Source organism: Martes martes, assembly GCF_963455335.1.
Source record: "Martes martes genome assembly, chromosome: 1".
Lineage (NCBI taxonomy): Eukaryota > Metazoa > Chordata > Mammalia > Carnivora > Mustelidae > Martes > Martes martes.
The window spans coordinates 54,938,272-54,954,447 of record NC_137888.1 but is presented as its reverse complement, the minus strand read 5'-3'; the positions used below and the strand labels follow the sequence as shown (position 1 = coordinate 54,954,447).

Genomic DNA, 16,176 nt, shown 5'->3' with positions numbered 1-16,176 from the left:
AAAAGAGAGTAAATGCATAATCATGAAGAATGTGACTGAGAAGGTGTCTGACTAGCAGGTGGGAAATAATGGTGTAAGGCATGTGAGATGTGAATTACTGAAATTTGAGGTTACAAGTCCAAAAACTTAAAGAGCTCACTTCTTTTATCTATGATGAGACCAATGGCATAAAAAGTAAATAATAATGATAACAATAATAATAATAAAACAAAAACCAATAAAACAAAACAAAACAAAGCCCTAATGTGAAGTTTAATATAGGCCTCTGATCACTTTAAAAAAGATGGCCAGATATAACCTCATTGTTATTTATATAGCTTTTCTATCAAGTAATTTACCATAGAAATATTAAATCTTAAAATTTAAAGCAAAACGTAACAATGAGAATTAGGGGAACTTTCGGCTCCCATGATCTCTGGGCAAGATGCCGCCTCAGTTTTGTTTCACTGCTCAGGGAAATGGACTTTCTCTCTTGTCTCTTGTCTCTTCCCCTGCTTAGCTAGACTTAATTCTAACCATTAGGGATTTTCAAAGTATTGGGAATAGATCAGGTAGAAGGGGGAAGCAGTGAGGCCCAAGACAAAGACAGGGCCAGGATAAAGCTGGGAGCACATTGATCACTGGGTTTACAGGAAAGAAGAGAAGAGTCAAGAGAGAAGCTGTAAGTTTTTGGTTTTTCTGTGTTTGAGTTGCCATGATACATGCTCATGTTCAGGCTTGATTAATATTCTAAGAAGCTACTGGACTTGATAGGTGTTTGAAAAAGAAGAAATAAGTCATCCTATATATGTGTGGAACGTAGAAACCATGATAGAGGTCCCTGAGCATTCAATTTTAAGATGATGTTTCAGCTCAGCAAAGTGAAAATGATGCTTGTAGGCCCTAAGTCAAAGAGCTCTGGCATTGTAGAAATCCATGTTTTCAGAAAGGTACAACCTTAACTATAAAACTATTCCTCTAAATGGACCTATTATCTATAAAAACTTAATGCGTGATAAAGGTGGCATTTCAAATTAGTGATGACTGGATAGAGTGTTTAATAAATGGTGCTGAGATTATTAGCTATTCATTTTCTGAGATGAAAGTTAAATTTCTACCTTGCACTATTCCCACATGCAAAATCCAGTTGCATTAAAGAATTAAATGTGAAAACAAGGCTATGAGGCTGCTAGACTATGCAACATTATTCACAATAGCTAAGACACAGAAGCAACCTAACTGTCCACTGATGGATAAACGGATAAAGAAAATGTGGCATATACATATAAGGGAATATTATCCAGCCTTTAAAAAGAAAGAAACCTTGGGGCGCCTGGGTGGCTCAGTGGGTTAAAGCCTCTGCCTTCGGCTCAGGTCATGATCCCAGGGTCCTGGGATCGAGCCCCGCATCGGGTTCTCTGGTCAGTGGGGAGCCTGCTTCCTCCTCTCTCTCTGCCTACTTGCCATCTTTGTCTGTCAAATAAATAAATAAAATCTTAAAAAAAAAATCTTAAAAAAAAAAAGAGAAAGAAACCTTGCTGTAGGTGACACTATAGGTGAACCGGGAGGATACTATGCTAAGTGAAATAAGGAATCATAGAAGAACAAATACTTCATGATCCTATTTATATGAGGCACCTAAAATAGTCAAACTTATAGAAACAGAATAGAATGGTGAGTGCTAGGGACTGGAGGGAGTGGAAAATAGGGATGTTATTTAACAGGTATGAAGTTTCAGTTATGAAAGATGACTGAGTTCTAGAAATCTGCTGTACAACAATGTGTTTATAGTTAGCATTACTGTATCATGCACTTAAATACTTGTTAAGAGGGTAGATCTCATGTTAAATGTTCTTACCACAATAAAGACAACAAAAGTCATTCGAAGACAACATAGGTGATAAGTCTTAAGGAAAATGGCAGGTTACATTTTCTTGAATAAGTGACAAAGGCAAAGGCAGAAAAAGAATATTTTGATATCTAATGATAGCAAATATTTAAACATTATTATGGCAAAATCCAACACAAATAAAATCAGAACAAGTTATATAACATGGGAGAAATGTTTACAGCAGAAATCAGAAAATAAGAATACTAAAAGGAAATCTATAGTTCAATAATTATGTGAACAGCCTATGGACGAATGATTAAAGGATACCACCAGGTAGTTTATTTGGCTTATTGGGCATTTTTGAATCTCGTAGTTGACAACGTGCTGCCTGCTGCCTCAGTGTTAAACAAGGGCATTAAAAAGAAAGTCATTCTATCACGGAACACCACATCAAAAACTGATGATGTACTGTGTGGTGATTAACATAACATAATAAAAAAAACAGCAAAGGAAAAAAAAAAACCCAGAAAGTCATTCTAATCTCTCTCAGACTAGGAAAAATTTAGAAGTATGCTACTATTAAGTGTAAATGTGGAATAATCTCACACTGCTATTGCAGGGCAAAGGGGTGGGTTAGTTTTTGGTTTTTTTTTTTTTTAGGAAAAAGGAATGTCTTTTATTTTTTCATTTATTTGGGTTCCATATTTTTTTTAAAGATTTTATTTCTTTATTTGACAGAGATCACAAGTAGTCAGAGAGGCAGGCAGAGAGAGAGAGAGGGAAGCAGGCTCCCTGCTGAGCAGACAGCCCGACGTGGGGCTTGATCCCAGGACCTTGGGATCATGACCCGAGCCGAAGGCAGAGGCTTTAACCCACTGAGCCACCCAGGTGCCCCGGGTTCCATATTTTTAAGCACACACTGGGACTTGATCCAGCGATTCCCTGGTCTGTATCTACTCTAAGAAACACTCTCATGTGCACAAGGGGGCATGGATACGAACAGTATTATCTACAAAAGGAAAATATTGGGGAACACATAAGGGCTTATTAATAGGGAAATGGATAAATGACAGCATGTCTCAATCATGGAATAGTATTTCACGGTTAATTTTTAAATGAAATCATTTATCTGTGGGCCAACATGGAAAAACCTCCAATTTGTTATTGGGTTAGAAGTAAGTTATGGAACTATAAATACAAACTTGTATCATATTGTACTTTTCACAGTAAAGAAAATGAAACTCTTTCTACCAATATATAAACACAAACATATGTCAATACTTAGAAAAATGTCTGGAAGGACTCACACCAAACTGATAATGGTGTTGACCTCTAGGAAAGGAACAAAGATTGGGTGTGATAGCCAAGGAGATTTCAGATATAGATATAATAGTTGAATTTTTACAATGAGAATGAATACATATGTCATTACTATAATTTTAAATATGATTTTAAAAAATATTTACGCTAAATGTTATCACTCTAAACAATTCTATTTGATACATTTTTCCCTAACAGGAAAGAACTAGAAATGAATCAGATGAATTTAAAGGTGGAGAAGGAGAAAGGCCTGGTGGCTCAGCTTCAGAACACGGTTAAGGAGCTCCAGGTAATCATTTGTCAGATACCTTTGTGTGGCTATATGTGGATTCATGGGTGGTAATTGGTACTTCACTAACAAATACTTTGCCAGGGAATCCATACCTTCAGCCAACTATGGACAGAAGTAGAAAAAAGAAGTGGGTAAGAAGGTAAACTGTGGCATTCGCCAGCTGGCTGACTCAGGAAAATTACCCTTGAAGCTTAGATTTTCTTATCATATTAAAACATAGATAATTTGTTGCATACTTATGGTGAACCAAACATTGTGCTAAAATCCTAGGCATTTATTTTTTTCAGTTATTAATCTTCCTGACAACCTTTGAGCTAATATTATTAACAGCAACAGTACTTTTAAGTGGTAAGCATAAAGCCTGATTCATGGTAAGCATTCAGTGTTAGCAATTTAATTTTCTATAACGATTAGTCTTCGTGATTAGAAAGCAATTCTATTTCCGTGCTGAAAGTCTGTTTTATATCTACCTATAGTCTCAACACATTATTTAATAATGGGAAGCTTTTTATAAGTTTTAGACCACGTAGTTGTTTTATACTATTTGACCATGTTACAGAGTAATAGAGGTATGTATGGACATACACATGTACCTATACACATGTATAGATAACTCCTTACATATGCCGAATGCATATACATCTGTATGATAGATGTTTTTCCTTTGGAGCTAAATATTTATCTCAGTAATGTAGCCATTACTCAAAATAATTTTGAGCCTCTTTCTGATAATTATTTTCTGAGACATTTTTGAACCAAATAAGAAATTCAGTCTCCCTGATTTATAGGCATGATTTCAAACACAATATTAATCTCCAAGCGATTATCTATCATATTCACCAGGCTTGTCTTCAAATGATACTTGACTTTATCCAAAATAAAAAGACCCAGAAGTTTCAATTTATCCAAAAGACAAATTCTTTTCCCTTGATGATTTAAAACAAAACAAAACAAAACAAAAAACAAGCTCTAAAGATTATTTCTGAGGAAACGTTTCAGAAATGTTTGGTTTAATGATAGTATTGTTTGGGACAAAGTTATTAGATCCCAAAATAACTCGTTGGAAGGGGAACGTGTTTACTTGGGTGTGGAAGTCATAAATTTTTTGGCGCTTTTTCTGTCATAACTCCTCTACAGATCTGGTAGCCTACATATTGGCATGATCTAGAAACCAGCATTCTCTAACCGTGGTACTCTTATTCAAAGGAAAGGAAAACATATTCTAAAATAGATTCTATCTCTTTTTACCCCTATCCTAATGTATGCTTAATTATTAAAGGTGATATTAATAAACATCAGTGGCTTCCCTGTACTATAATGATGCTGTCAAAATTTGTAGAGCTATTTGCCCTTACACTAAAAAAAATTTGGGCTCTGGGGGTTCTTATCACTAATTTCCTTTATCTAGTAATTTTGCCTCTAATGGTATCAGATTACATTCGTGGTAGCAGTCTCCATTCCTCCACCAATTCTAATATGTTACTTCAGATTTCCTGGTACTTGAAATCACCTGCAGACGAAGAAGCCAAGTAACCAAGTATGTCAGAATTGTGTGTAAAATTACATTGATGCTGTTTCTTCTGAGTGAGTTGCTTGGACTCAGAGATAGTCATTCTGTTCTTCAGATATTTGCCCAAGTTCCTAATAACTGAGTTTGGTAAACTAATTCTAGAGGAGTGAGGTCTTGTATATAAAATTCATCATGTTAGTTTTTATTAAATCTATTTAAATTTTTTTCTTGTTCCGTGAAAAATGTTCCCTATTGCTTTAGAAAGTGCTCTTTACTGTGGTTCCCTGTCCATGTATAGAATTTAATGAAGTTGCTCATCACCAAGGCCTGGGAGATCTGGAGGAACTGCCCATTTGAATTCTGGTTTTTGTACTGATTTGGGGAAAATAATTTAATTTCTGTGTATTCTATCTTTATAAAATGGGAACCAAGAGTGTTATGTAACTTTTCTTAGTGTTGAGAAATGTATAAAAATACAGTAAAGCTCTTAATATAAAATATGCTACAAGTGCTTTGCAAAAGTCAAAATTATTGGGACGCCTGGGTGGCTCAGTTGGTTAGGCGGCTGCCTTCGGCTCAGGTGATGATCCCAGCGTCCTGGGATCAAGTCCCGCGTCGGGCTCCTTGCTCCGCAGGGAGCCTGCTTCTCCCTCTGCCACTGTCTGCCTGTGCTCGCTCGCTCTCTCTCTCTCTGACAAATAAATAAATAAAAAAAAATCTTTAAAAAGTCAAAATTATTTATTGCTGCAGATACAGATACAGGCTTTTAAAAGGGAACTCGAAGTTGAAAGGACCACTCGAGCCAAGGTGGAGAGGGAGAGAGCTGACCTCACCCAAGAATTGGAAGACTTGAATGAGAGGCTGGAGGAGGCAGGAGGCAACAGTTTGGCTCAGCTGGATATAACTAAGAAACAGGAAACAAAATTCCAGAAGCTTCGCAGAGACATGGAAGAGGCTGCACTATACTTCGAGGCAACTTCTGCCACTTTGAAGAAGAGACATGCAGACAGCCTGGCTGAGCTCCAGGGCCGGCTTGACAATTTACAACAGGTCAAGCAGAAATTAGAAAAAGACAAGAGCGACTTGCAGCTAGAAGTGGAAGACCTCTTGATGAGTGTTGAGCAGATGACCAGAGCTAAGGTAAACATTCTTAAGTCCGCCTTACAGACTTCAGAACATGAAAGTAGGTGGGGAGAGGAAGGAAAAGAAAAAATAAATGAGACTGGTGACTTGAGGAGTGTGCTAATGGAAGCTATAGTTCTTTTGATTGACTAGATCAGGCTTAATCTCAGTGGACATTATTAAGGTCACATGGCTATTACCTGAATGTAGTCTGACAGTAGCTTCTGGTTTTATTAGAGTTCCAGTCCATGATTCTTATGGGTCTTTCTGGTGATGATATAAATAAGTAGACTGAAAAGTAAGCCACTAATTACGTGAGTGGTGCGTCTCTCTTGAAGAATGACATTGAGTTGGAAACACTCCTTGGAGGTGCCTCATACACTCTAGTGTTTGTCTCAATGAATGGTGGACACAAAGAGCTTTGCTAACAGGAGAGACCTTTTCCCCCTCATCTTTTCTGACAACTCTGTAACCCGCCAGCACTTAGAAGGAACTTTCACCACATGTTCTTTCTTCACTGCACCCATTAGTTCATATAGTACAGGCTCTTATATCAAATGACTAGTATCAGTTCACAGGTAATGGCCATCCTACCTTCTGGTATTTGAGAGAAGGCTTATGTTAGGTTAATCAGAACAAATACAGGCATACAACATTTTATTGAGCTTTGCTTTATTGTGCTTCACAGATAATGTGTTTTTTACAATTGAAGGATTATGGCAGCCCTAAGTTGACCAAGTCTGTTAGTGCCATTTATCTAACAGCATCGTCTTACTCCATGTTTCTGTGCCACAGTTTGGTAATTCTCACAACATTTCAAACTTTTTCATTATATTTATTATGGTGATCTATGATCAGTGATTTTTGATGTTACTGTTGTTTGGGGGCACCAAGAACCATGCCCCATATAAGAAGGCAGACTTAATTGATAAATGTGTGTGTTCTGACTGCTCCACCGACTGGCCATTCTCCTATCTCCCTCCCTCTCCTCAGGCCTCTCTATTCCCTGAGACACAATAATATTGAAATTAGGCCAATTAATAACCTTAAAATGCCTTCTGAGTGTTCAAGTGAAAGGAAGAGTTGTACATCTCTCATTTGAAATCAAAAGCTTGAAATGGGGGCACCTGGGTAGCTCAGTGGGTTAAAACCTCTGCCTTCGGCTCAGGTCATGATCTCAGGGTCCGGGGATCGAGCCCTGCATCGGGCTCTCTGCTCAGCGGGGAGCCTGCTTCCCTTCCTCTCTCTCTGCCTGCATCTCTGCCTACTTGTGATCTCTGTCAAATAAATAAAATCTTTAAAAAAAAAAAAAGCTTGAAATGATTAATCTTGGTGAGGAAGGCAGGTTGGAAGCCAGGACAGGCTGAAAGCTAGCTAGGCCTCTTGTGCCAAATGGTTAGCCAACTTGTGGATGCAAAGGAAAAATTCCTGAAGATTAAAAGTGCTACTCCAGTGAAAACATGAGTTATAAGCAAGTGAAAAAGCCTTATTGCTGATAATGAAGAAAGCTTTAGTGGTCTGGATAGGAGATCAAACCATCATTCCCTTAAGCTAAAACCTAATCTAAAAACTCTCCAATTCTGTGAAGGCTGAGAGAGGTGAGGAAGCTGCAGAAGGTTCGTTGTTGAGGTTTAAGGAAAGAAGCTCTCTCTAATATGAAGTACCAGGTGAAGAAACAAGTGCCAATGTAGAAATTGAGTCTGGTGGTGGAGGGCATGTATTGCATGGAGCACTGGGGGTGGTGATAAACAAGGAATCTTGGAACACCGGGAAAAGAAAAAAAAGAAATTGCAGCAAGTTTTCCAGAAGATCTAGCTTAGATAATTCATGAAGGTGGTTACGCTAAACAGAGAAACTCAATGTAGACATTCTTCTATTAGAAGATGCCATCTAGAACTCTCCTAGCTAGAGAGGAGAAGACAATGCCTGGCTTCAAAGGACAGGCTAATTCTCTTGTTAGGGGCTAAAGTTGAAGCTAATGCTCATTCACCAATCTGAAAACCCAAGGACCCACAAGAATTGTGCTAAATCTACTTTGCCTGTGCTGTAGAAATGGAAAAATAAAGCCTGAATGACAGCACATATTTGAAGCCTACTGTTGAGACTTATTGCTTGGAAAAGAAGATTCCTTTCAAAATAGTACTACTCATTGACAATGTACCTGGTCACTGAAGAACTCTAATGAAGATATACAATAAGATTCATGTTGTCTTCATGCTTGCTAACAGCCACTCAGCAGCCCATGGATCAAGGAGTCATTCTGACTTTCAAATATCATGATTCAAGAAATACATTTTTTAAGTCTCTAGCTGCCACAGATCCATCAAATTCACTGATGGATCTGGGCAAAGTAAATTGAAAGTCTTCTGGAAAGCATTCACCATTCTAGATTAAGAACATTCTACTTTAAGAACATTCATGATTTGTAGGAAGAGGTCTAAATATCAACATTAACAGGAGTTTTGAAGAAGTTGGTTCCAATCCTTCTGGATAACTTTGAGAGGTTAAGACTCCACTGGAGGAAGTAACTGAAGATGTGGTGGAAATAGCAAGATAACTAGAATTAGAAGTGGAGCCTGAAGATGGTATCGAAGGTCCACAATCTTATGATACAACTTTAACAGGTAAGGAGTTGCTACTAATGGATGAGCAGAGAAGTGGTTTCTTGAGACAGAATCTACTCCTGGTGAAGATGCTGTGAAGACTGTTGATGTGGCAACAAAGGATTTAGAATATGACATAAACTTCATTGATAAAACAGCAGCAGGGTTTGATAAGATTGACTCCAATTTTGAAGAAAGTTCTACTGTGGGTAAAATGCAATCTAACAGCATCACATGCTACACGGAAATCATTTATGAAAGGAAGAGTCAATTGATGTGTCAAAACTGACTATTGTCCTATTTCAAGAAATTGCCGCAGCCACCCCAACCTTCAGGAACCACCACCCTGATAAATCAGCAGCCATCAATATTGAGCAAGATCCTCCACCAGCAAAAAGATTATGACTCGTAGAAAGCTCAGATGATGGCTAGCATATTTTAGCAATAAGCCATATTAAATTTTGGCATACACTTTTTTTATATGTAATGCTATTGTACAATTAATAGACTATAGTATAGTGTAAATATAACATTTATGAGCACTAGGAAACCAAAAAACTCACTGACTCACTTTATTGTGATATTACCTTTATTGCATGATTTGGCACTGAACCCGCAATATCTCCAAGGTATGCCTGTAGCCAGAGTCACATTCTCCTTGTGAGCAGAATTTGTAAAATTATCTGGAAAAGAGACAAACTAACAATAAAGCTCAACCTGCAAGGACCGTAGCCAGAAAAATGTAACATTTCCTCAGAGAGACTGAGTGAATCCTAAAATATTTAGCTTAGTTCCCTTTAAAAACCTCATTCAGTAGAAACACAACCACCCTGCTTTTCCTTCTCTCTCTTTCTCTCCTCTATCCCTGCCACCCCACCCCCAATTATCTTAGAATGTAAATTTAGTAAGGATTTAAGTCCTCTCTCCTCTATCTCTTCTGTATTCTGCCTTTTATGTGGACTCATCCTTCTTTCTCTCAGCAGTGAAAGCATTCTTTCTCCATGCCCTGTAGGCTTCATTTGCTTTCCTCAGCCCAAATGATGCTCTAGAAGTCCTTACTCTTTATAATCTACTGTGCCTCTTGTTTATCCTCAGGAATTCTTCTGTTTCTGCACATCTTAGTAGGAAGTCATAGTCATAAAACTGTTGATAGGTTCACTGTAAATTTGTACTAATTAGATATGAATTTCCTACTTTCCAATTTCCTCTAGAATTTCATTGATGCTCAGAAGTTCTTTTATTCTTCTAATTCACTGTTTTATTTTAAATAAAATCCTCCCTCAGATTCTAACCCTGACTTTCTAAATCCTTTTCAATAAATGGTAAGACCTAACTGATAAGATCAAGACCCATTCAGTATAACTTCTCTCTTCACCTTATATTTTTCTTATCCTCATCCATTTCTTGCTTTCTTGTCCCAAAGAATAAAATATTTTTCCACATGACCATTATTCACCCATTGCAAAAACAAACCAAAATAAAGAAAGACTTTTCCTCAGATACTAGGAGGAGGAAAGCAAAGTCTATCCATATCTGCCTCTGTCTCCTTGACCAAAGAGTATAGTTCCATTTATCTATTGCTATATAACAAATCATCCCCAAACCTTGCAGCTTGAAACAGCAATTTATTATCAACTCTCCAGTCTCAACTGGAGTCATCTGAAGGTTTATTCATTCTCATGTCCGGCTCTTGGGCTAGGACAACTAACTAAAACTGCTGGGGGCTAGTTGGAAATCTTTCTTGCCATGTGGCTAGCTTGGGTTTCCGCACAGCATGGCAACCATGGAGGACCTAGGCTTCTTATGGAATTTAGGGCATAAGAGCAAGTACTACAAGAGACCAAGACAGAAGCCGCAACAATTCTAGTTAGGCAGACTTACAGTGCAGTGCAGTGATTCAGTTTTAAGTCACAGGGTAGGGATCTACACAAAGGTGTGAGTACCAGAGGGTGTCAGTTATTGGGGGACCATCTTGGGAAGCTGGCTCCCACCAGCAGATATATATGCCTCACTACCTTCTCAATCCTGTATCCCCCGTTGTGGGTTTTATTATACCTGCTTTTCTTAGAAGTATTCTTAAGTTCTTTCAAAGATCAGGAAAGTCTTCCTTTCCTCAGATTAGTGTGTCTAAAACCAAACTCATCACCTTCTTCTGAATCTGGTGTTTCCGCTGGACATTTCTGTCATTGGCACCCTGTTTCTTCCCATCACCCAGACTCTAAGCCTGTAAATGATTATTTGTTTCCTCTCCTGTTCTTTGCTTTCCAATCAATTCTTACAGCAGGTCAATTCTTCACCGTCTTACAGTTTTCCATTCTATTCTCACATGCAGGTAGGACTTCCATTACCCTTTAACCAGACTATTGAAGTGGTTTCCCAAGTTATCTTTTTTGCTTCTAATTTTTCTTTTGATCAATCTATCCTATACAGTATCTATCTGAATATCTCTAGACATGGCTTTATAGAATCATGTCCCCCTGCTTAACACTGAACTTCAAGCTGCTGGTTTTCAAGGTACCCTTTGGCCTGTGACCAGACTCCCTCTGCCCTGCCAATTTTAGATCCCATTACTTTTTTTCATGGGCCTTCTACTTCAGCCAAGCTAGAATGTTTGCCCTCCATCAAATATCCTTTTTCCACCAATATGCCTTGTCCAAACTCAGCCCTTTCCCTGGAATGCTCAAGTTCAACTTTCCATATTAAAACTTTATGTTTCAGAAGTACAGTAGCACTTTTAGGATCCTTCTTGTACTACTGCTTTATATAGTCTTTTAACTTTGCTTAAGTAGAAAACATCTCTAAGGCGGACACTAGGTCTTATTTTACTCATACTCACTACATGATATGCGTAACCTGTATACTCAAGTACTAGCATTAACTTTTACATACGCCTCTTGGGAATTCTGTGGCTCATAGGTTCAGGGGCTATCCAAGGCATACAATCATGGCAGAGATGGGCCTTGACGCCCCATCCTGTTTGTGTTGGTGGGTGGCCACATTCCACTGCTGCTGTAAATATTTCTCAGTGGGGTAAATTGATTCTGTTCACTCTCATAAGCGTATACATTATGCTGAAATTTTTCTTGAATTGTTTATTTCATCTTTTCCTGAATTATAATCCCAGGAATGCCAATCACTCAGTGGTACAGTGGAAACTGAAGCATTTTCAGAAAGTATATTATGCTGACAGAGAAGCCCGGGGAAATTTAGAAGTTATAGGCAATCTCACAATTATCTTGATTATTTTGAATTCCCATTGGTTCCTGCATTTCTGGGAGACAGCATTTTTAGGCAGCATTTTAAGAATCAGCTTTAAGATGAACGCACATTATTCCATTAACCTCTTCTTTCCTGGTATGAAAATTTAGTGCCTATCCTTTATGCTTAAATTTGAATTTGTACCTTCAAGTTATAGCCTATTTGAATGATATGTCCCCGTATAGGCTACCTTTAGATAACTGATTTCGATGCCTTTTGCAGATCCTGCTTATAAAAAATACATTGTAAATTGAAAACGCTCTGCCAGTGGTTAACACTGCCCATGAAATACCTACCATATGAAGCTATGTCTAAAAGCAGGTGTCTTTTCTGTCTGCCCAGGTGGCTGCCTAATCTGCAGATATACACAGCCCAGCTGGGCTTTACTGCATAGGAGTCTCTTAAAAACGGAGGGTTCTCTGGCTCCTTTGCTTGCCATTTCCACACACCATTGACTAAGTTGTCTTCTAGAGCTCTGTGTTCTTTCACCCTCAGCAAACAGGTGCATAGCATAGAATACTGAGGACCATAAGCAGAAGTGCCATTTCTCACACCTGGATGTGTTCTTCCTGTCCCAGTTAATGGGTCATTTGTTACTGGAGACAACATAAAATAAAGATGGTTCACATAGTTATCATATTTTTATCCAGTTTCCTCCAGCGCTCAGGATTCGTGACAGCATGAGTCAACTAGGATGTCAATGTAGCATTCCTTTTGTCATTACTACTTCATATAACGGGCACTTAGGAATTTAGTATTTGGCTTTTTTTTTTTTTTTCCTTGCCTCCACACAGGCCGTTATCAGTGCAAATCCTAATTCCAACATTCCCTAGCTGTGTGAATTTGGACAAGGTGTTTAGCCTCTCTGACTCTGGTTTTTTTTTTTTTTTAAAGATTTTATTTATTTATTTGACAGGCAGAGATCACAAGTAGGCAGAGAGGCAGGCAGAGAGAGGGGGAAGCAGGCTCTCCAAGAGGCAGAGAGCCCGATGCAGGGCTCGATCCCGGGACCCAGAGATCATGACCTGAGCCAAAGGCAGACACCTAACCAGCTGAGCCACCCAGGTACCCTTCTGACTCTGTTTTATAAATGATAAAACATTTATCATTTGTAATGATAAACATTTTGTCGTTATAAACATATCACCATAAAATGATAAACATTTTATAAATGAAATAACAGAGTCAATCTGAACTCTTAAAGGATATTTTGATGAAAAAAATGAGTCTGCCAACTTCGTCAAATTACTTTCAGGAGTGAGAGCAAACTATTCAACATTCAAAATATAATTAGCAGTTTCAGACCATCTACAGCCTGTTACATTTATCACTACTCTAGCTTTCTTCCAGTAGCCAGTGGGGAGTGGGTATTTGAGTGCGCCTGACATTTAACCTCAGGGCTCTAACCTATATGATGCTGATGACATTGTAGGAGAAGCTGGCCATCCAATCTCTGCCAAGTTTAGTTGCACCATCACCAAGTCTGGATGTGCTATAGAACATCTTCGAGCTTGATCTATATGATATTCCTCTTCAGCCTCCAAATGAACGTGCACCTGATTTGGCTCTTCACTTGTTTGCTAATCAGTGGATAATATCTTGACCAAGTTAAAAGTAAATGTGGGTGTTGGGCATTATAAGGAAAGCTTGAATGTGACCTCTAAGTCAACTTTAGTGGGCATGTTGGCCAACCTCTCACTAAGGCAATAATTTGATTGTCTTCAACATTTATTAAGTAACCTATTTCGTGTCAAGCATTGCACACTGCCTTGGGGATATAAGAAAATGTAATCTGGTCATTTTTCATTGGGAGTTTAGAATAGTCACTAGTGTAAGCTTGAAGAGAATAATCTTCAGCATAGAGTTGACTCTAGCTGGAGGCCTCCAAGATTTTTGCTGATTTAGGGGTTTTCCAGAGGACTAAACCTGGTGTCTTTCAAATGTTACTGGTTCTTGGCCATTGCTACATCACCACAAATTAGGTAAACCTTCAGACTGTTAGGCTCACCACCAGATTTCACATGCCTCACCATTTTCTTGGAAAGCCACTGGTGTGATCTTTTCTTTATTGTCTTAATTCTTCCTTTTCCTTAACACTCATTGTGAAAACAAAGATCTTACGGGACTGTTGTATGGATTGAGATTTAATACACGTAAAGAGCAAAACAAATAGCTATCTGTGGAACAATGGATCTGTAGCACCACCAATGTGATTTCTGATCATATTAATAACAAGGATGAAAACTACAGCAAGGTAAAGAGGATACAGCCATTTTACGTCTGGCAGCTCTTGGTCCTGTTTAAGGATCTTGAGTCTCAAGGTCACTAGCATTAGTTCCAGGGTGTGGTAGAAATCTGATTGTTATATTGGTTACTTAAGTCAGGTAGAAGTACAAAGGCCAAACGGCATATCCTTTCCTCCAAATGTGAAAAACCCATTGTGAGAAGCTGGAGTTTAGAGTTGAAGGGTTAACTTAACAGGGTTCCCTTGAGCCTGCAGCCTTAGTGATCCAGAGGTTGTAGTTGTTTCTCAGTTCAAATGTCCATGATTAAACCATTGCAGTTCATATCTATCTACTTTCTTATATATTGCTTGGTCAGCCCTTTGGATTTCATTCCCTTTTCCCTTGTTCTTTCCCTCTCCTCTGCATGTCCCCAATTGTTTATTGAGCTTCTCATATGTGCTCGACACTAATCTAGGCATTGACGGGTTATCTGTGATCAAGCAGAATCTCTACTTTCATGAAACCTATTCTAGTTGGGGAGTAAGATGGTTAAATATATAATATAATGTCAAGAAGTCATTTTGAACTATGCAAGTATTGGGCATGTTTCCTTGTTCAAAAAAGCAAAGAATTCTAGAGAGTGTCCCAATACCCAGGGAGCTGGGTTTCTACATGACACCTGTAGCCTGAGAAGTTTGGACCCTTAAAGTCCCAGACCTTGAGTTTATTGTGTTTTCTGAAATTAGAAGATACAGTTTCCCAAATGTTAGCTGTGGTCTTCAGAGCAGAAAAGAGCACAAAGTTCCCAGGAACCACCCCCTCCCCACCCCCCATCTTATGCAGCTAATTCAGCCTGGACTCCATGAACCATACCCAAACCTTCATTCTAAACTCGTAGGCGAACTCTGAGAAGCTCTGTAGTCTGTATGAAGAGCGCTTGAATGAAGCAAATGCAAAACTAGATGAAGTGACTCAGTTAGCAAATGACCTGAACACACAGAAGACGAAGCTACGGAGTGAGAACGGTAAGTAAACGTGCTGCTTCAGTTGTGAGTGAGCTCAGTCCCAGCAGCCTGGTGGAAGGACAACTGAGATGATCAATCAGTCACTGAAATGGAGTGAGAGTTTGAAGATTCTAGGGGAGGAATGCAGCCTCTGATTTAACCTTGTCCACAGATGTGCCCTTGTCTGGTGAGGGTTACCTCTGTGTGGGTTTGGGAGGCTCTGCCCAGAAATATGCAGTTGGATGAAGGAACTATCAAGATCAAAGAATGGCAGGGCTGTTCACACAGCCTCCAAGACATGACTTTTTATAATGTCAACCTCATGGAAACAGGCATCTTTTTCTAATTTTCAGTAATAAACCCATACTTTTTTTAAACACCCAGTGAAAGCCATAATCTGTACAATGGCCTACAAGGCCATGTAATTGGGCCCCTCATTATCTCTCTGACCTCTTCTTCTACTTTCCCTTCTCTCGTTCTGCCTTGACTATGTTTTTAACACACCAGGCACACTCGCATTCTAGGGTCTTGCCCTAGCTTTTTCCTCTGCCTGGAATACTCTAATAATTCTCCAGAGACTTGAAGATGAGGGTTAATCAAACAGATATCCAGGGGATGTCAGTATAGGCCTTGTGGAGAAGGTGACGTTTGTTCTCAACCCGTTTTCTCTCTGTGCCTTTTTAAAAATAGTATTTAATACCTTCAAACAAACTACATACTTGACATGACAAATGTGCATATTTGTCTATCTCCATCTGCAAGAATGTAAGCTTCTTCTAAGCTTTGTTTTATTCACTGATGTATGTCAGTCATCTAGAACAATGTCCGCCACTTATTGGTGCTACACAAACATTTGATAAATGAAAAGTAGGAAAATGTCCCATGGTTTACTCTCAACTATGAGCTACTAATGATAGTTTGTGTGTGTGTGTGTATGTGTGTGTGGGGGGGGGGTTAGCAATTTCTTTGGGTTTTTTTCTTCTTCAATTTGTCATAAGTTTTTTTTTTTTATCTTGCATATTTAGTCATTTA

General features: G+C 38.7%; 1 protein-coding gene across 1 annotated transcript in view; it reads left to right on the top strand.

Annotated features, from left to right (window-relative positions):
* The window catches only part of MYH15 (myosin heavy chain 15), a gene marked incomplete at both ends in the record, with an annotated part of 154,377 nt that overhangs the window by 74,272 nt on the left and 63,929 nt on the right, over nucleotides 1-16,176 (top strand). Inside the window, 3 exons of the mRNA XM_080799011.1 lie at nucleotides 3,329-3,419; nucleotides 5,683-6,072; nucleotides 15,039-15,165. Coding sequence (XP_080655137.1) covers nucleotides 3,329-3,419; nucleotides 5,683-6,072; nucleotides 15,039-15,165 — 608 coding nt within the window. The remainder of the gene's footprint in view (nucleotides 1-3,328; nucleotides 3,420-5,682; nucleotides 6,073-15,038; nucleotides 15,166-16,176) is intronic.